Below are 27,047 nucleotides of genomic sequence, written 5' to 3'. Positions count from 1 at the left end.
TACTACCCCCCCCTTTTGTAGCTGTTTGTCCTGGGTTTACCACAATACTTTAACTGCCCCCGAATACCATTCTCCTTTGCACAGCCAAGCATACGTCTCCACTGATAAGAGCAGCACTGGAGCAAAGCAAGTTACAGCCTCAGTGGCTGCAGACATGCTCTTGTTTTGTGACTAGCCTAGGCCAGGCCTCAGGGTTTCCACCATTCCTTTCTTTTGAGGCCACCAAAGTCTCCCCAGGATACTTCTAATTCTGTTGCATTTGCTGTAGGGGTGGAGGAGATGAGGTGAGGACAACCTCCCTGGGAAGCTCAATGCCTAGGCACGTGGCCAGGAGGAGACTTTGGCATTCTACTCAAGAGTTTGTCCGTGTCTGCTAGAATCCAAATGCATCACGTCCACAAGGTGCCTGAGCCTTCTGCAAGACTTGAAGGGGGAATCTCCATCACAAACATAACCCTTCCAAATAACCGCAACATGTCGTCACAGGACTGACCTACCCCAATCAGACCTTCCTACAGTCTTCTAAATTTTCACTCCTCACCTCCTTTTGCTCCCCTTTCCTCTGCAGAGCACACATGCCCTCCCAGCACGCTATAGCTTCTCGCTTAAGTGTCTCAAAAGCACCTTAATGACTTGGGTGCCTAATTCTTATTGCAATTTGCAAGTCAACAGAACTTAGGTGCCTAAGTCACTTAGGGCAGTGGTTCTCAACCAGGGGTACATGTACCCCTAGGGGTATGCAGAGATCTTTCGGGGGTACATCAACTCATCTAGATATTTGCCTAGTTTTACAACAGGCTACATAAAAAGCACTAGCAAAGTCAGTACAAACTAAAATTTTATACAGACAATGACTTGTTTTCACTGCTTAATATACTATCCACTGAAATGTAAGTACAATATTTATATTCCAATCAATTTATTTTCTAATTATGTGGTAAAAGCAAGGAAGTCAGCAATTTTTTCTGTAATCGTGTACTGTGCCACTTTGGAATTTTTTTGTCTGATTGCGTAAGCAAATAGTTTTTAAGTGAGGTGAAACTTGGGGTTCGCAAGACAAATCAGATTCCTGAAAGGGGTCCAGTAGTCTGGAAAGGTTGAGAACCACTGACTTAGGGTCCTTTGATAATTTTACCCCTAGACTATAGCCAGCTGACATTTTGCAAAGTTTTAAAAAAAGTAGCAAAATAAATAAATAAATAAATAAATAAAATAAATATACATATAAATGTGTAAGATTTGTTTACTTGTTCTTCAAGCTCTCCCGCAGTGACATTTAATTGAAACTTAGAAACATTTTCTCAATGTTTCAAAAACAAAAACACAAATTGTGGGGATTTTTTTTTTTTTTTTTAAACTTTTTCTTCTCAGCTCTGGGTTTGCGGATGGGACACTGACGACGTTCGCTGCTACAAAGACACAGCGCACATTGGTCCGACAAACAAAACCTTTATGCTGCCAGCTATTTGCTCCCCTCTTTACCTGCAGTTGTCCACCAGGTACTGGACAATTTTATCCAGCACTTTCTCAATCAAGGCCGTCCGCACCCAGATGTGTCTGATGGCCTGCGGCGTCAGGATAGATGTTTTGCTTGAGGTAGACCCCTGCCTCTTGAGGGATTCCTGGCCATTCGGTTGATTTTTCCTGCAAAAGGGATACAATGAAAGTTGTTGGAATCCAGATTTTTACTTTGACAGAGCACTGCTTACACATGTATTGGAATACACAAGGTGCATCAGATGAAGTCAGATGCGGACACTATGTTTTATGTTCATCGTTACATTGGGGCGCTAGGATCCAGAATTTTATTCAGCCCATTATGAAGATAGGGTCAAAAGTGATGAATAATTTGGGGTGCCTCCATTTTGGGGATAACCAGACAGAGGTTTAAAGGGGCCTCATTTTCAGGGACCAGATGTTTAGTACCCTCTGAAAATCAGGTCCCTTCAAGGCGTCTCAAGTTGGAACCCCAACTACTGGGACACAAAATCACTAGTCACTTCACAGTTTACAAAAACACTCAAATCTGAATCCACATGCAGTTTTTGAAATCCCCTCCAAATGTGGGGGCATTTGGGATCCCATCCTATTTTCCCACTGTAGATTGGATACATTAGATTAGATGGACTATATAGCAGGTCCATTGAACCCAGAGGAGCTGCTATTCTGGTCTGTTTGAGACTGCACCCAACAGAGCAAAAATCTAAATGTTCCAGAGAATCAACTGCCGAAAAGGCGCAGATGTTTATTTCTAATCAGATATAACTGCAAACTTCACTTCGTCCTTGTATAGCTGCAGGAAGGACTGTAGAAAGGATGGATGCAGACATTCAAATATTAACGTTTGGAGACTCATCAACTGCATTTCGACAGCATCCCCCATCCTGAAGGATCTCAAGGTGCTTTGTCAACGGTGTATGTGATAGTCACCATCTTGGGCAAATGCACTGGGGATCTCCAGAGCTAATAGTATGAGCTGCTATAGCTTGGTTTAAGAGCCAAAGATTTCTAGTAGGAGCCATAAGACTCTAGATTCCGTATGGATCAGGCAAAGAGGGGGACCTGTAACAAACACTGACCAATGCGTTAAACATTCATTCAGCAGCCAAAATGCAGCCACCTGTGGGATGGAAGGCAGCAGCCCCATGAATAAGACAGTCAGGGGAGGGGCGGGGGAGAATTAGGGAAAATCTCTACTCTTATGAAAGTTCCATGAGTTCTTTGATGGTTACAGAACAGCCATCGGAGTCAAATTTTAAGATCACGTACAAATTATCTGAGTTGAGAACCAGAGGGTTTGGCATGAGATGTTAACAATGAATTCAGGGTTTCCAAAGGGCTAGCCAGTAGCAGTGCATTTGATCACAACTCATCTAAGTCCCAGTGAAAAAAATAAACGAAGGAGTGGGAGGTGGCTGGCCAGGGGCTGCGGTGGCTACAGAATACACCTGTAAAGCAATGTAGAGCTCAGGTAAAGGAGGGGAGTTAGAGGGAGAAGTACGCAGAGCCTAGCCAGTTTCAAAGGCTAGGGAAGGTGCAAGCCAGGCAGCAGGACAGGGCAAGAGGTGGGGCTCATCTCAAGGAAACAGATAATTCAACGGAACGGATGATAGACGCTGAGCCAGACGCAGCCCTGGGAGGCATCAGTGGATTATGCCAGGCATGAATTTGTCCCACTGTCTCAGCCAACCTGCTCTTAAAATAGAGCAGGTGTTATCTGGCTTTGATGGTGGACGGTGTGCCAAATGCAGAGGCTCAGAGTTGAGTTCCAAGTGCTCTTTTGAACACCGTACCCAGCAATAAGGTCCATGTCCAGCAGCAGTTCCCATGCTGCAGGTTATTGATTGGCCTGACTCGACCCTACTTTCCTTTGGATTTTTTTTTTTTTTTTTAAAACAGCCTCCAGCCTATTAAAGGAAATGGCTCAAATGCACACGCTATCCCTTATCGATCGATTCTTAACATGAGCTACTAACCCAGGGCCAGATTCAGGCTGAACCCCCCCCCCCCAGAGGTGCCCAGGCATGCCCATTCTGACCTGCACACACGCCCTCCCTCCCCAGGCCATTTCTTGGTGCAGAGATTGACAAGCCCATGTCACAGTGGGAAGCGGTTTAGTGAGCTGCACAAATACGAAATTGACACCAGTGCCTTTTTCCAGGCTTTGCATTCCACTGCCCAGACAGCACACTGGCTGGCCCATCCCAGTTTGCATCAGCCTCCCATCTGCTGTGCACGGTTGTCCCCACCTCCCCTTCACACTTGGAGCCATGTTCATTTCCCTTCCCACTGGCAGCGAGCTTCATATTTCCTGCTACCCAGGAGTATATTGCCTTACAGGCCAATATGGATTATTTTTGACACAGACAGTCGTACGCTCAGAACCTTGCCAGGGATGCCTATTGATCCAGGGGAAAACTGGATTAAACCATGTAAACATCCTTTTGAACCTTCCCTCCACCCTAGGAATTGCTGGTCCAAGGTAAAACCATATGGTCTAGCAAGTTCCAAGCCCAATAGTTGCTTGTCACTGTCGAGATAATTAGTGACCAGAACAGAGTTGTAATCAGCTGATCTTTGTAGCTGAGCTTGCTGCCTATGGCTTCCCAGTTTCTTAAAGGTGACCTACAAAGGGAAAAAGAAAATGGGTTTGTGCCCTTTTTTGTTTCTTTCTGATGCACTAAGGTGACCTGAAACGGGAGCTCTCTTTTTTCTCGCCCCCCTCCCCACATTTTGCATCAACACTGCTTGTGCCATTAGTGAGGCAGCACAGAAGGAGAACGCCGCTCCATCCGGAAAGCTGTCAATGCGGCAACCAACGAATAATATAAGAAATGAAGAATATAAATATCATCGTCAGACCAGTCACCCCAGACGCTTCACCTAACTAGGCAGTGCACAGGACGTAGAAAACAATTTACTGTAACGTGCTCACGGGATCACATTCCTGCCCAGTGCACAGTCTGGCCCCGACTCGGGAAAGCACTTAAGCATGTGGACTAAATCCATTGGATTGGAAGCTCTTTGATGCAGGGACAATCTTCTTGTTTGGTGTTTGTACAGTGCCTAGCACAATGGGGTGCTGGTCCATGACAGGGGCTCCTAGGTGCTGCCACAACACAAACAAATAGCCATAAGAACAACAGTGCCTAGTCAAGGCAGCTCTTAAGCACGTGACATCAATGGACTTAAGAACATGCTTACGGGCACAGCTACCCTGCCCCACAGTTTGGAGTACTGGGGTGTGAATAGCAACACACCCCAAAGTGATGTGCTGTAACTCCACTATGCGGATGCTGCAGGCACAAACAAAAAGGCTCCCGCTTCACAGTAATGTAATTCTCTTTGAAAAGGATTTCATTCATGTGCACTTTTAGTTTATGCCTGCAGCATCTACACGGGTGAGTTACAACTCAGCACTGTGAACTGTGGGGCAGCGTAGGCATGCCCTAAATGCTGTCCTAAATAGGGATGCTTCTGTGAATCAGGGCATCAGGACTAATTATATCAGGGAGCCAGTTTCTCGGATCTGATACATCCAGCGAACTGAATTCAAGTCTCCTCTGCTCTGTTTTTGTTAGAGGTCACAGCTGGAGGTCCCGGAGCAATGGACTGGGAGTTTTCTCAGCCCTTAATTAAAGGGGAGTGGATGCTGAATTTTTAACAAAAGTGTCTTTCTTCCAAACCTTTAAACCAGACCAAATAAAATGGAAATAGGCAGAGATTTTAAATAAATAAAGAGGAGGAAAAAAAAACTGGAAAAGGAAAGGGTTTATTAAACATACATCAATGAAAGAGTTTGGTAATAAAAGGAAGTTAAATAAAAGGTAAGTGTTGGAAAAATAAACAAAGGAGGCAGGGTTAAAATAGCTAATTTAAATAAATGTTTAAATGATTCAGAAACATCACAGTGGGTGAGCGAATATCTTTTATTGGAACATCAATTCATGCTCACTGGAAACCTATATAACTACAGGAACTTAGTGCAACAAGATATTCAAGAGACCAGAAGTTCCTACGAGTGCAAAGACCCCTGTCCAGGTTCAGCAGCCCCATTGTGCAAGGTGCTGTACAAACACATAGGAAGATGCGGTCCTTTCCCCAGTGAGCTTACAATCCAAGGCCCTGATCCTGCAAAGACTTATGCAAGTGAGCAGTTCCACAGACTTCAATGGAATCACTGACAGTGAGTAAAACGGAGCACGTGCTTTAGACTTTCCAGGATCAGGGCTCTTCACCTCAATGGGACTCCGCGCATATTTAAAGTGAGGCCCAGGTTGCTGAATGGTTACCTTCCTCCTCCCTCCTATTGTCTGCTACCAGTCATTGGTTTATCTCATCGTTTATTAGGGCCTGATCCCGGAATAAGCTCCACGCAGGATGGACCCCTACTCCTATATGACCTCCACTGAATCAGCCGGCAGGAAGGACACTGTAGGATCATGGCCTTAAAGTGGAAACACCATGTAAAATGCTGATTGGGGTGTATTGAATCCAGTGTCTCTTGCACTGTTTCTCTTGTAGGCCTATCAGGTCTCCCACCGCACATGGAGAAAAAAGGATGGTCAAGGGGAACAAAGCAAGCAAGCAAAGAAACGTTCAGGCCTTCTTTACTCCATAAAGAACCACCCTCTGCCACAAAGTGGGTGAATCGCTCCCATCTGGTGCTGGTTTTGGCCAGGGGAGAGCCGCGACTTCTGCCTTTCCATTAAGCTCTGTTCCTTCTGTCACCTGCTCCCACCCACTTCCACCCAATCGGTGTGCTTTGTCCACCTGTCACAGCCTGGCCGATACCTAGCTGCCCGTGAGCAGCGACTGTCTTCTGTGTTATTTGTCTCGACAGCACCTGCTATAATCGGGGGTCCTGACCTTGACTGGAGTTCCCGGGCACACTGTGATGCACATAAAGAGTAAAAAAAAAAAAAAATGGAGGACAAACCCAGCTCTCGCCCTTTGGCCCTTTGCCACTCACTTGAGAGCGTTTGAACTTTAGAAAATTTTGACAAGAATTCATTTTCTGCAAGTCTTTCTGACCGGTTGAATTTTCCCCAAAAAGTTGCCCAAAGTAATTTTCCGAGCAGCTCTAGCTGTCCCCTGCAAGCCGCCATGACGTTCTCACATTCAGAACAGCCCTTGGCCTTACCTGCCTTCCACCTGCTGCTGCAGCTCCTGCACTTTCTTGCATATGTCCCCAGCTACCGCGTACGTCTTGCCAACTTTGGTGAAGAGGGCAGCGACCTTATCGGTCCTGAGGAAGCCGGCGGCTCTGCGTTTCAGCATGTGCAGGAGGCACGCCTCCACCACACCTGGAAAAGGACAGGAGACATCACCATGAGCACTCGGATGGATCCTTCACTCCATTCTTCTGGGCACGAGTCAGTAAGGAGAGAAAGGCCATCTAACGAAACACATCTCATATCTAGGGAGGGAGAGAATACGGGCCAGGGTAGTAAGTAATGAGGACCCAGGGGTTCTATTCCTGCTTCAGCTGTGGACTCACTGTGTGACCTCAAACAAATCTCTTACTCTCTTTGTGTCTCAGTTTCCCCATCAGGAAAGCAGGGATAACAATACACTTACCGGTCCCACAGGGGTGTCATCAGGCTTGCTAACTGCACTGACAGCCTTGGATGAAAGTTGAACTCCACAGCCAGGTTCTGCAGGAATCTGCATAAACCCAAATATCCTGGCAGGTATGTCTGTCTAGATTTATATTTTTTCCTGTGGGCAATATTTTGTGCCTCAGGGAGCCATTTATGTGGATTACATAACAGGAGGCTGGCCTTCTAGGAACTGAAAAGCAGAGAAAAGACCAGATCTCGTAATTGGTAATGATCTTGTATTTGGTAATTATGAGATTACTAATTGGCAATTGATCTCATAATTGGTATATCCAAGCACCAGACCTGCAGTGATGGGTCCCCTAAAATATTATATTTTAATTCCCGTAAATAATTGTAATGCTTAGCTCTTATACACGACTTTTCATCAATAGATCTCAAGATCAGTATCATTATCTCCATTTTACAGATGGGGAAACGGAGGCCCAGAGTGTTGAAGTGACTTGCCCAAGGTCACCCAGCAGGCCAGTGGCAGAGTCAGGAGTAGATCCCAGGTCTTCCGAGTCCCAGTCCAGTGCTTTATCCACTAGGCCATACTGCCCTAAAGAATCTCACTGGACATGTAAACGCAAATACTATCATCCCCTTGGAAGGTGAACGACACCTTGATGCTGCTCCGACTGACTCCACAAGGCAGGATCAGGCCCTAACTTGGAGGTACACTGAGCTAAATATGTGCTTTTACTGAGGACCTCTCATTTTTGGCAGGAGCTCCCTGTTGTCTTAGGGAGATCCCACGTCCTGTATAATCAGGTGTTTCCCCCAGTCTGGATACATTTGCTTATTGCGATGTGACAGACTGTCAGGGTGACACGCTCCCCAACCCCTCCCTTCTTGTGGAGGTGATGCTGCCATACACTTGTAATCTGTGTCAAGCTTTGTGCAGAATCTGATCAGGCAGGATGTGTCTCATCCCACCCCCACGTGGACAAATCTCCTAGTCCAACATGTTAAACGTTTCCCCATATACCGAGGTCATTGACATGAAAGCAATGCGCTGCACATAATCTAATCTGGGGACGATGTAGCCTTCATCACGGTGCTATCTTGATTTGCAGAAGCAGGGTAGGACAAATCATCCATTTATCTTCCAATCCTTACATGCTACGTATTAATCCTACACATCACAGGGTGGGTGTTCGCTCTGCAACCCTACTACGGCGGAGTTCAACTTTGTGCAGTGGTGTGTGCCTCTAAAACCAGCCTACCAAAACAAAACACCCTGCCCCGTACTTTGTTCGCCCCCTGGGCGGAGGAGAAGAGAAAGAACAAGCCATGTGTGACACGTTAGTCGTGTTGCTTAGTCCACTTCTGCGAGGCACACAGCAAAGAGGGGCTATCAGACCCGAGATACAAAAGAACAGATTTGACAACCTAGATCAAGAAAGCGATAGATGGGGATGGGGTTATGATCTATTTTCCTGCTTCTTAAAAAGGCATCGATGTATCAGATTCGGTGCCTATCAACTAAACTGGACAGCGGAGCCCACAGCCACCTGCAGAGCGTTCACTAATGACCGGCCCTGCTTTATTGGCGACTAACACAACACTTAGAGAAAATTGTGGGGAGGAGAGAGGGGGGAGAACAACGCGAGGAAGTGGCGTAGGACTGTGTCTTTATCGGAACAGACATAACCAGGCGTGTCTGAATCTAGATGGGACGATTAGTGCTGGAGATCTTGGGGGAACAGGGCCGGCTTTCTACATCTTTTACACAATGAAAGAGGCTTCACTGAGGAAGACGATGGATTTAATGGCGGCAGGGGATGGGGGTGTTGTGTGTGTGGGGTGTTTTTTTTTTTTTTTTTTTTTTTTTTAACAGAAGGAAATGTCGTACATCAAACAGCAGCAAGAAGGCTGGATGGAGATATCCATCCCTGGACAGTGGAAAAATACAGGTTCCTTGCAGGACATCTGGCTTGAGCAGCATGGGATTGATTTGATTCTCACTGAAGTCTCTGGGGAAACCTGCCCATTCCCTTAGGCCTTGCTAGGTGGGAAGCCTCTAGGTAAGAGGGACCTGTCTAGGGACTTGTTTTAAAACCTTTTTTCTTCTTATGTTATCCTTTATTCCTGCTGTTAAGATTAAACAATACTTGGGTTTAAGCAGGCTGTCTGGTCACTGTATTCGCCACCGGACACAGACTCCTGAAAGGAAAAACCCAGTCAGACCTGCTGGGTAGAAACAATGAAGATATAGGATGCTGTAACACCGGGGCCCAGTCTAAGGATGGGAGAATCATGTGATCCCACTCCAAGAGAGAGAGAGGCCCGTCACCTGAGGGGATGCACTCAGAGAGACCAGGAAGGGGGCAGAGGTACAGCAACGGTTGCCAGGCGTCTGGTCGAAGAGGGACCCTAGTGGCTCTGGTCAGCACTGCTGACCGGGCTGTTAGAAGTCCGGTCAGTGGCACAGCAGGTCTAAGGCAGGTTCCCTGCCTGCCCAGGCTCCACGCAGCTCCCAGAAGCGGCTGGCACGTCCCTCTGGCTCCTAGGCGCAGGGGAGACCAGGGAAGTTCTGCGCGTTTCCCCCACCCCGAGTGCTGGCTCTGCAGCTCCCATTGGCCAGGAACAGCAGGCAATGGGAGCTGCGGGGGCGGGTAATGCACAGCGCGCATCACGCAGAGCCGCCAGGCTGCCCCTGTGCCTGGGAGCTGGACATGCCGGCTGCTTCCAGGAGCTGTATGGAGCCAGGGAGCCTGCTTTAGCCCTGCTGCGCCACCGACCGGGAGCTGCCTGAGGTAAGCACTGCCCAACTGGAGCCCAAACCTGCACCTCAACCCCTACCCCAGGTCAGAACCCCCTCCCGCTCCCTAACTCCCTCCCCAGAGTTCGCACCCCAAACTCCTACCTCAGCCCTGAACCCCTCCGCACTCCAAACCCCTTGGCCTCAGCCTGGAGCCCCCTCCTGCACCCTGAACCCCTCATTTCTGGCCCCACCCCAGAGTCCGCACCCCCAGCCGGAGCCTACACTCCCTCCCTCCCCACAACCCCCTGCTCCAGCTTAGTGTAAGTGAATGAGGCTGGGGGAGAGCAAGCAGAGGGAGGGGAGATGGAGTGAGTTGGGGGCAGGGCCTCAGGGAAGGGGGCGGCGCAAAGGTATTCGGTTTTGTGCAATTAGAAACCCGGCAACCCCTTAGCGCAGCTAGCTCCGTACCTGTGACGTTACCAAGCTATATTTGTTCGTTTTGCGATGCTTATCGCAACAGACTCTGAAGTTCACCAGCTAAACAGTGACTCCCAAAGCCCACACTGGTTTTATTTCAGTCTTGCGCAATGCCCCGCAGAAATCTGAACGTTACACTTCAGCTGCTGCAGAGAGCCATGAGCCTAGCCTGGACAATAGCTGAGTAATTGGGGTAAATAGCCATTCCTGTCTACCTGTGTTTAAATCTAGGTTGTAAATGACTCATCCAGTCAACGCTGTACCCAAAGGCGGACAATATCGCTTACTCAATGAAAATGCAAGTCCCTGAAGCCTCCGCAGAGCGCTCACCTCTCTCCGGAGTTTGCTTTCCAGCCTTTGAGCAATGTTCTCCCATGTTTATTGATTGCAATTTACCACAGACTGCCTGCTGCTAACATTGCAACATTAAATTTTCATCACCAATAACAAACTGCGTTCCATCCGCTCCAACATACATTACCTCTGCATTAGACCCTGGCAGCTAAGCGTGAAGAACGCAATACCTGCCTGCACTCAGAGCTCAAACTTGCCAGGTGCGGAGTACTTCCTGCACCCTCCTCTATCGGGCTTATACGGCTCCCATGACTGGAGCATCTGAGCACCTCGCAGTCTTTAATGGATCCATCTTCCCAACATCCCTATGAGGTTCTATGATCCTCATTTTGCAGATGGGAAACTGACAGATTCTTAAAGAGGGGCCAGATTCTTAAAGATGTTTAGGCACCCAAAGATCACACAGATAGGGGCTTTTGAAAATCCCACTGGGCATGGAGGTGCCTGACTCCAACGGGATCACACCTCTGATTGACATAACTATGCTGGCAGCAGGCTGGACTGTGGCCCCAGTTGGCATGTGAGTTAGCAAGTCGAGTTTTGAGAGCTGATCCTGTGGTAGCAAACTCAAGTGAAGAACACACCTTTTTTCACCCAAACTCTCTCTGTACCTCTGTACCTGTGAACTGGGGATAACAATACTCCCTTTCCCCTTTGTCTTGCCTATTTAGACTGTAAGCCATTGTATTTCTTACTATAGGTCTGCCCGGTGCCTAGCACAACGGGGCCCTGATCTCCGTTCTAACTAAATAATAAATCATAGGAATAGTAGTAATCCACACCAATTCCCACAGGTATCCTAGTCTGGGAATCCGTGTCTAAATCAAGGCCGTTCGGTGAGTTTGTGCTCGGCCTCAAGTGGCTCTGCAGGCAACCCTCTGGCCAAGACTGCCTTCCTCAGTGCACTTGTAATAGACACTCCAGATAAACCCTCATTTACAGGAAAATTCTAAACACAGGCCTTGCTCTAAACAAATAGATGGTTTGAATCAACCTAGTTTTATTGCTAGCTCCTTGCAAATGCATTAGACCTTGGGAGAGACTAGAATGCATTTCACGCTTATCCTTCATCAACAAAAGGCTTTCATGTGTTTTCATTTTTAATTAAAGAATTCATGCTTTCCATCAATCAGTTCCTTAACCAGGGATACTCAAGATCTTACAGTCCGCTGATTTACTAGGGTGAACAGCACACAGTGGCTACTCTCTTGGAAGCCAGATGGATAAAATATTGATCCATTGATTTTATTTATTTTGTTGGTCACACATTTCCCCATATTAGACATTTCTGGTGTTTGAAGGCTACTTCAGTTGTCATTTACATTGACAGGGTTATTATTCGTGTAAAATATTCATATGCCTGCCAATTACCCTTCCTGGTTGTAAAAAGCAAAGGCGGTAATTCATGTAGTTCTATTAATATATGTTTAGTTCCCACTTACTGTTCCCCAGTTGAGATGTAAATACAGCTACAAACAAGTTTGCAGATCTCAGAAATGGCAAGTTACGTGTACCTTTAATTTTGAAACATTATTAGTTAGTATTATTTACATAATGGTAGCATTTGGAAGCCCTAACCAAGGCCAGAGCCCCATTGTGCCCAGACACCTTACACACGATACATCTACATTGTAGTCAGAGGTGTGACTGCTGCATGTGTAGACATCTCCAAGCTAGCCTGGATGTAGGTAGCTACAACAACAATAGCAGCCGGGACCCTCGGTATGTACCCAAGTGGCTAGGGGAGCCAGGAACTCAGCCCAGATTTCCTAGGTGCCAGCCCAATGCCGTAGCCACAACACCATCCCCATCTGAAGGCAAGAGTGGACCCCACTTGAACTTCCTGGCCTCCTTCCACTGTGTAACCTTCTCACAGTTTCCTTAGGACCAATCTGATGAGAAATAAATACACAGCGTGGTGTCTGCAAGGGGCGGAATGCATTCCGGCAATGAGAAAAGCAGATCATACAGCAATGAATCCCTCACCAGCCCTTTATCCCAGAGCAGATCTGGGAAAACAGACAGACAGTGGAACAGACTGGACAATTTGAAAACTCGTGTTTGGATCAAGAACTTTTAGAACCAGAAGGAAGCAACAAGGAACAGCGCGGCCCACGGGGAAGCCGCCGATACCTATCTGCATCTCACACACACACCCCAGCTCTGACGCGCTGCACCACTCAAAGGCGCGCAGCGGATGTGGGCAAATAGAAGGAAATACCAACAAGAGACAGGAGACCAAGGAGGACAGTGGAGACATGACAACAGCTGGAGCGAGAACGAAACAAAGGCTGTGGAGCACTTTGCCGGATGCGTCTAGAGGAGTACGTGTCAGTGTGGGGGGCCTCAGAGAGAAGCCAGGCTGGGTAGCTTGAAAGTTTCAGCTATTGAGCACTGGGCAAAGTAATTCTACTTTTCCAACCTGGGTGGTAAATTCAGGTACCTTATGTCTGTCTTATGTTTGGTAGGGTAGATAAGGGCCCAGTGTGTTCCTCTTATCCCCACAACCCCTCCCAGATACCAGGCTGCTGATAATTTCCCTACTTTCCTATAGGGTTAGGGCTCCGTTGGGGCTTTTCAGACACAGCCTCGCCACAGGGCTGCCCCGAGAACATTACTGCGACATCCCCATTATTATTATTGTTGCATGACAGTAGAACCTAGAGGCCACTGCCCCTGGGGCCTCCCTGCGCTAATATTGTACAAGCCACACAGCAAAAGGCAGCCCCTGACCCAAGAGCTCACAGTCACAACAGACAGGACAGACACAGGGCAGGAGGGGAACTGAGGCAGGGAGCGGGAAAGTTACTTGCCCAAGGGCTGAGAGCAGGTCAGGGGTGGAGCTAGCAACAGAACCCAGGTCTCTTGACTTTGGTGCTCCCGCCACACCCTGTGGATGAGTAAGCGCCGCTGCCAAGCATGGTAGGTTCCCCACCCGTCTCCTTGGAGGAGACGCAGAGACTGAAGATGTGGCCAGCCTGTGTGGGTGGTTCCTTGCACCTCCTGCTCTGGCTCACCCACCCATGTGCTGGCTGCAGGCAGCTCTGTTTATTATTTGTACTGCCGTAGGGCCAGGGGTCCCTGTGCGAGGCTCGCTATTCTTAGAGGTGTGGTGAAAAGTTATCAGCAGATTTAGACACTGCCTAGATGTGAGGTCCCGGACAGAAGCCCGAGTCAAAGAGGAGGCTGAGATAACAGGCCTCCGTGACCAGCAGGCTGGTGCTGGCTGCAGCGATGGAGAAAGGAGGTAACATCGTGTAACTCCAGACCGAGCGGCAGCTGGTCTCTGATCACCAATTAACACAATTTACTAGGGATCAAATGAACCCGAGGCTGGGAGCCTCTGCAACTGATTTATTTAGCGCCTCCAAGACCGGCAGGGACGCTCACTGCAAGCTCATGCTGCTCGGCAACGAATAGTGAGGGCAGCAGAGGTCTCCTGCATCGACAGGACTTCAAGTTGACAGAGGCCCTCGTCACCGTCCGGTGAGGCAGGCATAGTACAGGAGGGGCTCGACCCACCCCGACGGAGGCGTCCAGCTGCCCAGCACGGGCCCCCTTATACCGCGCCTTGCGGGTGCCACTCCAGAGCCGATCCCCTATGGATACTGCTACGGGAAAAACTTCCGGCACCAGTGCACATGGCGAGCACACACACAAACTATGGGTTGGCCATGAGCAAGCACTCGAAGAAGCAGCGGCACTTACGCCATCTTAACAACTGCAGGGTTCCAGTTCTGCACATCTTGGGCCATAGGCTCAGCTGCCCCAGAGGAGCCCATTGGTCCAGCTAGCCTGATGGCCCGCATCCGGCACTGGGGTACTGCCCAATGGCTAACGATTCCTAAGACAGCAAGCCCTGCACTCCCCAGCCATGCAGCATACTGAAGCAGAACGTGCAATGCTGAGCGGAGGAAAAAGACATCCCTGCCTGACCCCTCAGCAGTTAGGCATGAGCTTTCATCAAGACCGCCTCCAGATGGGGTGGGCAGCTATTATTTTCCTGTGCTCTGGGCTTTAAGTAGGTGCCTCGGGCTGACTGCATTATCCCCAGGAGAGGGGCTGTCTCCGCTCCGAGGCTGTGCAGCGGGTGAGCGCTGCACGGATGCTCGAGGGGATTCACGAGTCCAAGCGGAGCTGCACGAGAAGAACAGAGCGTGCTCCCAGGGCGGGGGAGCCCAGAGCTACTCTTTCCGGCACTACTGCAGAGCCTGTCCACTGTAAGGATCCCAGCCCAAAAGCAGTTCGGAGGTGGGTGGGGGGGCAGCTGGCGCGTCACTGAAAAAACCACGAGATGTTTCAAATAAAGCAGAAATAATTCACCAGGGTAGAACAGAGCTGGGAAGAGAAGCATCGCTGTTGCTTAGGAACCGTTTTTTTTTAAAAGACAATAAAATATTAATGAAACAAATTTAGTAAAATCCACAGCCGACACGGCTTTAATTATTAATATTTGCTGTGGCTGATATCAAGGGTAATCTCCACCCCACCTGTCCTGAAAGCCCCAATATGGAATTATGTCACTGACATTTCTCATCACCACCAGTCATGAGAACGCTACTTAATTGACTAGAACACACGCGTGATGTAAGTGTGACGGGAAATGGCAGGAAAGGCATTTGATTGAACCATGTATTCTTAGCACTCGGAGACACTTGTCCTATTTCGGTGGACAGGAGGACAGCTGTGGGGTTAAGGCACTGGCCCAGGAATCAGGAGATCTGGTTTCGATCCCTGGATCCACCTACGGTGCGACCTTATTTAAATTTCTCTATGTCTCAGTTGTCTCTCTGTACAATAGGGATAATAAGACACTCTTTGTCTTATCTGTTTAGGGGATAGGGTATTCATAGCAGGGGCTGTCTCTTAATCCATCCATGCATGCATTTCCTAGCCCAATGCATCAGAAGTTAGAGGCCTAAAGCACCCCGAGGGTACCCGTTAGAATCCAACCCACCCCTCCCGCAAGCTCGCCAGGCCACACACAGCATTAGTCAATCAGCTCAGCTCGGGTATATGAAGCGGCCTTTTGTGTGTGTCCAGACACAGGACCACTCAGTGGTTTGGGGACGGGACTGGGGCAAAATCTGGACTCCCCCCACTCTTCCAGAAAAATGAACAATGAGAGGGAAAAGGGGTTTGGAGAAGGAGCCCTCCCTCCCCGCCCCCTGCAGGGGCTGGGCCCAGCTCCTCGCTCTAGGCGTTGCGACCTGATGGGCAGCATTGGAGCACCACATAGTTTTGGCCCTTCTACCCCCTCCATCATGACAGAGGGACCAAGAGGTCAAATTCCAGCGAATGGTGAGCCAAGTCACACCACCACATGGTTTGGGGGGCTCTCTCAGCCCGGAGCAAACTTCCCCTTTTACCCCAACCCCATTGGTAGCCTTGGGCAGAGACAGTAATAATCTCATTGCATGCCATCAGATTCCCATTGCCCTGCCTCCCCCCCCTCACTGGAAAACCACATTGATCAGCCACTCAGAACCAAATTTAGCCAAATGGGAAATGTCAAATGGGTTTAAAGCGCACGCAAAAACCTGCTTCCTCTTGGGTGTCTTGGGCTCATGCCAAAGAAGATCGAGAAGTGACTGTCACTGGGGTAGGATGTGCAAGTACCTTCATGGGGCAAAAATACCAGGTATTTTCAGATGCTAATCTACCAGAGAAAGGCATAATGAGAACCAATGGCTGGAAGCTGCCTCCCCGCAAATTCAAATTTGAAATAAACCTCCATTTTTTTTTTAAACAATAAATGTGATCAAAAACTGGAACAAACTAACAAGGGAAGCGGTGAATTCTCCAACTCCATTCTCCAACTCATCCAGTCTTCAAATCAAGACTGAATGCCTCCCTGAAGATATGCCTTAGTCAAACAAGTTATTGGGCGATATACAGGAGTTAACTGGATAAATTCTCTGGCCGGGGATATAAAGGAGTTGAGACTGAAAGAATTACCAAAACTTTTATAACAGAACTGCAGCCAGGGATTACTTCACGCTTCTCTGAAAGGCAGGCATGGCAGCTATTTAAGAACGCCCCACAGCTCTACACGACAGTTTATTAGGTCAAGTTGTACCATGTTGTAGAGAAGCGCTCCTATCAAGCACCTCTTCTACTGCTCGGCGTGTTGGAAGGTATCAACTCACCCAGAGCGGTTTGTTACAGCACTTCACAGCAAGCTGTAAACTTAGACAGGCCATCAACAGGAGCGTGCCAAGCAGTTACAATGAACACCAAGGAGCGCTTCCAGTATCTCCATATAGACCTAAAGGTGGTGAGAAGTACTGACAAAACCAGTCAGGCTGTTTGGATTCATAGGGAGCTTGGGTGAATCTGTTTGGTTTCAGGTCAGATGGGATCACGTGTCCAGAGTTTCACTTGAAATGTCTCTTTTTGATGAAGCTTCAGAAGCCGGGTAAAACTTAACCGAGCCTCCAATTGAACTGGCTAGACCCTGCAGAACTGTGGAGTTCAGGAGGGTTCTTCTACAGGTGGAGCCGCCATGTAAGTTATAAGGCCAGAGCTAGATTTTGAACCCAACCCTGCAAAACTTCAGGAACGATGATGTCCGAGTTCTGGAATGGGTCCTGATTCTAGTTTTCCATCAAAACCAATCAGGACCAGCCCAGTTTTATTCAAGAGACGGGTCAAAAAGTTTGCCAACCTTTCTACAAAAGTTGGCACCTGAGTTTGAAACGAAATCCAAACCAGATATTGTCCTCAAGGTGGGTCTCCGGTGCCTAAAGCCAGGTCAACGCTAAAAAATGAGGTTGAACCAACTACATGGCTCAGGGGTGAGAAAAATCCACGCCCCTGAGTGACATAGTTAAACTGATCTAATCCCTGGATTAATGACAGTGACAGAAGAACCCCTCCCGTCACTGCCGTGGGTGGTTTCACAGAAGCAGTTTCTAGTGACGGCAGAGCCTCAGAAATTGTCCTCCCTCAAATCTAACAGGAGGCTTCTTGTGGTGCACACTCTGCTGTTGAGGAACCGAGGTTACTTCCAAATTCAGTGGTGCCACGTGGCCAGCTCCTATAATGCTGAATGAGCCTTGAGTTAAGGTCTCATTTTTTTTGGAACCTGGTTCAGGTCGAATTGCGATAGGTCCCCAGAGCCATGGGGGTTGTCAGGGTTGCGGCTGGCTTCTGCCTTTCCTTTGGTGTTACTGGCCTGGGCTTTTATCAGATCCAAAGTCAGATTTCTGTACTCAAGGCAATTCATACAAACCGACGGCTGGCTCTGTGGTAAATCTGGGCCAGATGCACAGCCCGCTGAAAGTAGTGTTAGTCTTTCTATTGACTTCAGCAGGCTTTGGATCAAACCCTTGAAGCATTACATACGGCTTCTCCAAAGTGTGCTCCATACAGTATTTCCCTTACCTAGGAGAAGGATGATCCAGTGCTTACAGTGCTAGTCTAGGCTGTGGGAGGCCTGGGTTCCATTCCTCTGCCACTGATCTCCTGCATGACCTTGGGCAAGTCACTTGGTCTCTTCTGCACTCAGTTCCCCATCTGTACAATGGGGATAACAGCACTGCTCTACTTCACAGGGGTTTTGTGAGGTACCCAGACACTACGGTAATGGAGGCCACAAACGTGCCTAAGGCAAACAGAAGCCGGAAAAGTGGTGCTCAACATTCGCAGTGACCAGGATTTCTCTCTCTCTCTTTTTTTTTTAAACCCGTAACAAAAATCAGACACGCACATCAGATTCAATTGACCAAAAAACTTTCCAGGCCCTTCCCAGTCTCTCTCTACCCTGCCTATTGTCTCTCATCTGAAATGAGCTGTCAGCACTTGCCTCTGATCTGGACGTGAGGCTGGTCTCCACTTTCCACTTGCTGCATTTCCAAAGAAAAACTTTTTGTGCCGTCTCCCGGGCTGCCCACACCCTTGGGAGGCGCTCCCCGTACGCGTTGACAAAGCGTCCTCCTTCTCTGCCTTCGGACCTCTCCTTTGCCGCCATGCCTGCAAACGCTTGCCAACAGTTAGGGAGGTGGTTTGCAGAGACCACTGCCCATCAACTTGGCTGGTACTGTCTCGCTCATCTGTTGTCTCCAGTCTTATACTTAAGTCTGTAAGCCCAGTGCTTAATTTGTAACGAAAGAGGTGCCAGAAGCTCAAGCAGTTTTTTTACTTTCATAACTGATGCGGCAAGCCCGGGGGTGCTGGGGCTCTAAACTGCCACGCCCTGGCACTAATTAAACACTGGGTAAGCCCCTTGGGGCAGGGACTGTCTCAGCGCCTAGTTCAACGGGTTCCTGGTCCACAACGGAGGCTTCTCGGCGCCGCCACAATACAAATTAAACCATCAGGAGTAAAAGCTCAGTGTCAGACACTTTGAAAACGCTCCACTTCCCAACAGAAGCAGAAACAGCCGCTCTCCCCTTTGTGCAAAGGCCCCTGGGACCACAGCAGAAGAACTCCACGGCCTCGCCGTCCGGCTCCCTGCGCTCACCGTGTTCTGTTACGACAAAGCCCAAGCTTCCAAGGGAATTCGCGTTCTTTCTCTTTCTGAACTGAACTGGATTCTCTACGGCAGGTTCTTGGCACGCGCGCTAGGGGTGGGGACAGATGGAACGAGCTCATTTACCTGGAACGCGATGTACCCTCCTATTCTTCTGTTGGGGGTGTCAGAAAGGAGGAGAAACATTAATTGGATAAATGAAAGGACACGGTTTTCACACTTCGTCTTTCTGCTCTTCCCACATCCCAGTTAGCCTGAACCATCTGTACGGGCCACTCCGTTTCCACTTGTTTACTGCACCAACGTTCCCTTATAAATTGGATTGAAATCTATACAAATACAATGTTAAAAATCCCTACGTGGCTTTAGGTATCTCTGGTACAGGTGGCGTAGAACACAGCACTGCATTCCCCAACCTTTTTGTGAAGGGGGAGGTCAGATAAACGGGAATCTTGCAAACAACCCAGAAATCAAAACAGACACCCCTCGTGTGGGCAGTCACTGAGTGTAGGGAAACAAGCATCTTTTGGGAGTTGCCAGTAGTCACTGGGAAGGGATGTGGGTGCATCTCTTTGAAGGTGGGCAGCAACAGCAGCTGCACTGTGCAAGGACTGGAGCCTGCAACGCTGGGGCTCAGAAGAGCCAGAGCCATTCCAACAGGTGTGTGGAGGAGAGGAAGTGGGTGGAAAAGGCAAGTTGGCGGACATACATACACATTACTGAGCCTGTTGGTTCTTTGGAGCAGGGGCTGTATTTCCATGATATGCATGTACAGCGCCTAGAACAATGGGGTCCCAATCCAGACTGGGACCTCTCGGAGCCACCACAGCAACAAACAATTCCAAAGCCAATAATGCACAGGTAACACTGATCCCCAAAGCGGGCTGCCTTTACCAATGCTCAGCCTGGACAAGCGACGTCCTGTCTGTGAGAGGCCAGCACCATTAACGAAGCCACAAGCTCAGCCAGCGACGGGGCCGCCGAAGCGAACGGGAGGAGCTCGGCTCCAGTACTTTGCTCACATCACTCAGCTGACAGCGGCTATCCTAAAAATCATCATCTCCAGTCAATTCTGAGGCAGATCCCCTGCAGCATTTAACTGGCTGAGGATATGGTTATGGATTTGCAGCCCAAATAATCACCTCCCCAGTAAGCTTCGAAAAATGTCACCTTTTTATTACATAAACCCAGCCAGACCTTTCTGCACCAGACAAGTGGCTTCAGTTTTCTCCCCTTTCCCCTTTATTGAAATCTCGCTGCGGTTTAATGGACTATATGCTAAGAGAGACTGGGGCAAAGGGGCGCAAGATGAGGGACCTCAGAGAGGTTTTTAATGGAATTCATTTAGCAGATGGATTTTGCTTTAGCTACTGCTAAATACCTTGTTTTCATGGAAACCGTGCACAGGGAACTGGACTTGTAAGGCTGAAGTGTGAAAATAAAAAAGAATGAAAGCGAGGGAAGATAAGGGACAAGGAGACTACATGCCGGCCTGTCTTCAGTACACAGTGTACTGGCAGAGCCGGGCAGCACATGCTGGGAAGATCTATCGGCCGAGGTCAGAGACGGAACGTATTTGCTAGGAACACGCACTAGTCCAGCCCCAAAATCCTCTGCATGCTGGAGCAGAGGGAGCCCCCCCTGCAGAAGTATAGGTTCCATAACACGCATTGGGTCCACATCCTCCGTGCAGGCTCCCACAGGTTCTGCTGTGCCTTCCGTACCAGCTGGGAGCCCGCGGGTTGGAAGGAGGCGATGGATTTGCCCGGTTGTAAAGAAAAGCTGCTACGTTTCAGGGAGCAGGGAGATTGGGTGGGGCGGGACGCTAGATGTCCGTGTAACGCGCTGGCCCCGGTTGAAAATCTGAAAGGAACCAGACCCTTTTCCTACAGGCCTTGCTCTGATCTCCGACACATGGCTGTCGGACCCAAGCGTACAACAAGGAGCCGCAGGACCAAGACCAGACGGCTCCTCCATGTGGTAGCACAAGGAACTGTTTGAAAATGGAAAGGGACCCCCCCCCCCGATCGTTTTGAATGAGTGTGTCCCTTGGACCATTTACACCAGGCATCAGCACATGGAGAGGCTGGTTCACGAAATAATTGCGGGTGGCACTGTTTTGCAGAGAGCAAAACACTCAGATAATGAAGAGTGATGAAGTCAACCTACCAGCACTACAGGCTAAACTCCAGAGAAAGGGACACCGTTAGCTTAGAGTCCTCGGACTTTATCTACTTTAATACTTTCAAGACTTTAATACTATTTATTAGTATTGTAGCACCTCCAGGCCCACCTGAGATCAAGCCCCATTGAGCTAGGCACTTAGTTTGTAAGCTCTTTAGGGCAGAGACCCTTTTTTTGTTCTCTGTTTGTAGGCTGCTACTGCAAAACAAATAATAGACGCAAACACCACCGCCATCACCCACCCACACACAGTCAGACAGTCTCTGTCTTGACTAGCTTACAGTCCATACCAGGGGCAGCCAAACATACTGGCCCTCTGAGCCTCATACAACAATCTTCAGATGTTCGAGAGCTGGGGTGTGCCTGTCGGAAACTGGGGGTTGGGACTTCAGCCCTGCTCCGGCTGAAGCCCCGAGCCCTGGCAGGTACGTCCCACAGGGCTGAAGGCCTAAGACCTCTCTCCCTGCTGGACAAAAGTCCCTCCCGCACCACCCAGCTGCAAGGCAGAGGTCCTGAGCTCCTTCCCACCCAGTCTTGTAGGGGGAGAATGGGAGGCTGTGGGGGGCTCCATGAGTTGCACTTTCATGGTAAAAGAGCCACATGTGGCTCGCAAGCCACAGTTTGGCCACCTCAGTCTATACATACGAGACACACAAAGAAAATTATTATTATTCCCATTTTAGCAAAGGGGAATTGACGCACAGAAAGATGAAGCGACTTGCCCAAGGTCGCACACAATGAATCTGTAGCACAGCCAAGAACTGAATCTAGAGCTCATAAGTTCCAGTCCAGTGCCTTAACCAGATGACCAGCCTTCCTCTGAAGGGGACTCCAATGAGACTACTTGTAAGAGTAAGACCTGCAGCGTCAGACATCCTATCATGTAGATGAAGGGTTATTCTTCATTACAGACAAATTATGGAACACATTCTTGCAAACTGGTGTGTTTAAAAGCAAAGGCTGAGATTTTCAAAAGGTGTCTAATTGACATGGATGCTCGGTTTTGATTAAAATGAATGGGGAAAGGGTGTCCAAATCACACAGGTGTCTTTGAAATCCCAGCCACAGGCTTTAACAAAACAAACAAGAAAGAAAACCTTAAAAAGAAATTTCCAGTGTTTTTCATATTGTTACAATAACTCCAGGGGGCCCAGAGATTTTTTTCTTCCTTCAAATGATTTTCCAGTCCGTGAGTAAGGATTTTGAATGGCAGGTTTTTGACTGCAAATCATTTTTAAGGCTACACACATAAACCTTCGGAACTGAGGAGTTTATAGTGTCATCTAGAGGCACATTTCAGAGGCACGAATAGATTGCTACAGAGAGTATCAAGGAGAGGGAAGAGATTGCAATAAATCCAGTTAAATCCCTTCCCCACAATTACCACCATGAACTAAACCCAATACCAAATCTGATTTAGTCTAATACAGTCCAGACTTTATTACTGTGCATCTCTCAGCTTTTGTTTGCCATTACCTCTGCTCGTGTGTGGCACTCAGTGGCTGCATTTCCACCAAATGCATCCGATGAAGTGAGCTGTAGCTCACGAAAGCTTATGCTCTAATAAATTTGTTAGTCTCAAGGTGCCACAAGTACTCCTTTTCTTTTTGCGAATACAGACTAACACGGCTGCTACTCTGAAATCAGTGGCTGATGTACCACTTCATTAGTTTCAGTTTCATTAGGAAGCGTTGAGGTATTGTTTCAGCATAAGACTTGGGCCATCAAAGGGCTGGGATTTCATTGCAAGCCCAGTGCATATGTATCATCCTCAACCTCGGGGCTCATCATCATACCAGGGCATCTTCAGCACAACTGAGATGTTATCTTAGTATGGCCAGGTCTACACTGGAGAAGTTGTTGAGTCAGCTTCATTGTTCAGGAACGTGAAAAATCCACACCACGACCAATGTAATTAAGTCGACCTAGCTACCGCCTCTCAGGGAGATGGATTCCCTATGCCAACGGCAGAACCCCACCCTTCGGCGTAGGTAGCGTCTACATTGAAGCGCTTTTCAAATGCGGACAAGCCCTTAGAGAGCTAAAGGCATCGTACTTCCTCTGCAGCTTTTAATCTGAACTGTCCGCTGTGAAATCACGATGCCGGTGGTAAATCAGTTGGAAAGGCAAATGCTTTTCAATGTTTAATTTTGGTTTCATATCGGAAAGATCTTTAAGGCCGCTATTACTTTTATGTGTTTGTTAAGCATCCGTCTGGCAATCGATCCATAACGCACAGAGGGAAATACTCTGGTGATGGGTGCTCTAAGAACACAATTCTTTATTGTGTATATTACAGACAGTCCAAGAAGCCCCAGCTGAAATCACGGCCCCATGGCGCCAGGCCCCGTAAAGACTCATTGTGAGAGACAGCCCCTGACTCAAAGAGCTTACCATCTAAATAAGTAAGCCAAACAGTAGGAGGCAAAAGCTGAGAGAGAGAGGTAAGGTAACCTGGCCAAGGTTACAGAACGGGACGGTGGGTTAGACCGCAGGTCTCCTGATTTCCAGTCTAGTGCCCTGTTCACTAGATCACATTGGCTACCAGGGATGGATAAGAAGAAACAGATGGGAAAGGATAAGATAGGACACAATTAAAAAAATATTATTTGGAAAGATACCCTGTTTCTAGCAGAATTCCCCATTATAATACAGGACATGGGACAAGGAGTCCCCAAGCTACTTCATAAACTCCCCTCTTTGCCATTGTTCTGTTTATTAAAACATCACTCCACATGTTTGCTTAATAGCTTTTAGCTTTAGTCTCCTCCAGCCCCTGTCATCCAAGGGGCTCAAAGTGCTTGTACACATTAGCCTCACGACATGTCTGGGAGGCAGATATTACTACACCCCTTTCACAGAAGAGGAAAACTGACTGTGGCCCACATAGCTTGTGTGACTTATGGTGACACAATATTCTTGCCAGCAAGTTAAAAAAGTATGGCTTGAATGAATGGACTATAAAGTGGAGAGAAAGCTGGCTAGATCCTCGGGCTCAACGTGTAGCGATCAATGGCTCGATGTCTAGTTGGCAGCTGGTATCAAGCGGAGTGCCCCAGGGGTTGGTCCTGGAGCCAGTTTTGTTCAACATCTTCATTAATGATCTGGGGGATGGCGTGGATTGTACCCTCAGCAAGTTCGCAGATGATACTAAGCTGGGGGGAGAGGTAGATACGCTGGAGGGTAAGGATAGGGTCCAAAGTGACCGAGACAAATTGGAGGATTGGGCCAAAAGAAATCTGATGAGGTTCAACAAGGACAAGTGCAGAGTCCTGCACTTAGAACAGAAAAATCCCATGCACTGCTACAGGCTGGGGACTGACTGGCTAAGCAGGCGGCAGTTCTGAAAAAAAAAAAAAAGGACCTGGGGATTACAGTGGATGAGAAACTGGATACGAGTCAACAGCATGCCCTTATTGCCAAGAAGGCTAATGGCATATTGGGCTGCATTAGTAGGAGCATGGCCAGCAGATCGAGGGACGTGATTATTCCCCTCTATTCAGCACTGGTGAGGCCACATCTGGAGTACTGCGTCCAGTTTTGGCCCCCCACTACAGAAAGGAGGTGGACAAATTGGAGAGAGTCCAGCGAAAGGCAACGGAAATGAGTAGAGGTCTGGGGCACATGACTTATGAGGAGAGGCTGAGGGAACTGGGATTATTTAGTCTGTAGAAGAGAAGGGGGATGGGGTTTGATAGCAGCCTTCAACTACCTGAAGGGGGTTCCAAAGAGGATGCAGCTCGGCTGTTCTCAGTGGTGGCAGATGACAGAACGAGGAGTAATGGTCTCAAGTTGCAGTGGGGGAGGTCTAGGTTGGATATTAGGAAAAACTATTTCACTAGGAGAGTGGTGAAGCACTGGAATGGGTTACCTAGGGAGGTGGCAGAATCTCCATCCATAAAGATTTTTAAGGCCTGGCTTTCAAAGCCCTGGCTGGGATGATTCAGTTGGGGCTGGCCCTGTTTTGAGCAGGAGGTTGAACTAGATGACCTCCTGAGGTCTCTTCCAGCCTTGTTGTTCTACGATTCTGTGACACAGTGAGCAACTGGCAATAGAACTAGAGTCCTGACTTCAAGACCCATCATGGTCACACCTGCTTTACACAGCTGTAACTCCATTAACTCCAATGATAGGACACTAGTCGTTTCAATCAGGAGCATGTGATATTATCCAGCTCTTATATTGCGCTTTTCATCCACAGATCTCAAAGCACCTTCAATATAATTATCGCCATTTGAAGGGGAAGGGGAAACTGAGGCACGGGGCGGTGAAGTGACTTGTCCAAGGTCACCCAGTAGGCCCATGTCTGAGCCAGCAAGAAAATGCAAGTGCCCTGAGCCCCAGTCCAGTGCTCTACCCACACAGCAAGGAGAATCAGAACCACTTTAACTATCAGAAGGGAGATTTTTGATAGTACATAGGTGCCTAACTCCCACTGAAATGAGCAGTCAGGTCGGTAATTCCATTAGCCAGCCTAGAGTATCCTACAACAGACTCCCCAGTAACTCAACAATAAGATACCCAGCCACGCAGCTTATACATCATGGGCCAGATTTTCAGGAGAGCCGAGTCTTAATTAGGCACCAAAATAAGTGGCCAGATTCTTTCCAAAGGGCTCAGCACCCTATTTTGGGGGAGCTGCTGGGTCCTGAGTCATTCTGAAAACCTCACTCCAAAACAGAGACGCCCAAGACCTTTAGGGTGGGTTCTGCTGGCCCCAGGGGTGAGGGAGTTGGAGCGATTCCACCATGCTCTGAAAAGGGCAGTTCAGTAGTTGTACAAGTCCTCTGTTTTTGAACATGTTTAAGGACAAGAACAGTAGCTACGAGCCTCAAGAGTCTAAAATCAAAATATGCTATAAAGTGATCAGTCCAGTAGGGCAATCTAGCACATAGTGGGAGACCAGACCATCTCCAGGCAATAGGAGATGCTGCAAACGTTAACCTTTAAAAGCTGTTGGCAGCAAGGTAATTTCTAGTCATTAGATCACGCTGCATGGAATTTCTGGTAAGCCTTGCCTTAGCTGCCAATTAAACTCTGTGGGTTAATTACAAGGGCCACTTGAAGACAGCGCCATTTCAAAAAAGAGTGAGCTTTTGATTGGCTGATAAGTGAAAGAAAAAGTGCACTCCCACCATAGAAGACACTCTGCATATTCTGAAGCGGTAGGACGCAGGATCCAGACCAGCAGTTAAAGTTCCAGCTGGAGATTCCCGGCTCTATAGGGTGAAATCCATTGAATATTACTGAATTCCGATTAAAAAAATAATAATAAAAGATCATCATCCTGAAGGGGGGGAAATCTGAATGCTGAAAGCTGTGATCTGGCATGAGACAAGTGTTACGTTACTGCCAGAACAGGCCAAATATTTTCCACTACTCGTGGTTTAAATTTTCAAATGAATTTGCTTGGAAGGTCGACAGGCAGAACAGTTTAAATGCTTTTTGGCCAATCGGTTCAGTTATGGGTGGGTCAGTTTTCTAATGTAGACACGGTCTAAGGGCTTGTCTGCATGGCAAAGCGACTGAGAAAAATGAGGGGTGTGAATTTAAAGGACAATAGCCATTTGGCACCAACACCTCGCATGGATGCTCTTATTCCTTGCTAGAAGTGTCTTTGTGCAGCTCAGAGAGATCGGGGGTGGGGGTAATATCTTTTATTGGGCCAACTTCTGCCGGGGAGAGAGACAAGCTTTATAAAATTGGTGTAGGGTTCCTGAGCATGGATGTCTACACTGCAATTTTGTAG

The 27,047-nt window shown here is 48.2% G+C and overlaps 1 protein-coding gene across 7 annotated transcripts in view; it reads right to left on the bottom strand.

Moving 5' to 3' along the window:
• Positions 1-27,047, bottom strand: part of SGSM2 (small G protein signaling modulator 2) — a 145,119-nt gene that overhangs the window by 46,435 nt on the left and 71,637 nt on the right. For all 7 annotated transcript variants that reach the window (XM_038375593.2, XM_038375595.2, XM_038375596.2 and 4 more), the window contains exons 3-4: positions 6,644-6,806; positions 1,483-1,644 (exon numbers count right to left, since the gene is read on the bottom strand). In XM_038375593.2, the coding sequence (XP_038231521.2) occupies positions 1,483-1,644; positions 6,644-6,806 (325 nt within the window). The remainder of the gene's footprint in view (positions 1-1,482; positions 1,645-6,643; positions 6,807-27,047) is intronic.

This window comes from Dermochelys coriacea, chromosome 17 (genome assembly GCF_009764565.3).
Source record: "Dermochelys coriacea isolate rDerCor1 chromosome 17, rDerCor1.pri.v4, whole genome shotgun sequence".
Taxonomy (NCBI): Eukaryota; Metazoa; Chordata; order Testudines; family Dermochelyidae; genus Dermochelys; species Dermochelys coriacea.
The sequence above is the reverse complement of the archived record's forward strand: the minus strand, read 5'-3'. Positions and strand labels throughout refer to the sequence as shown.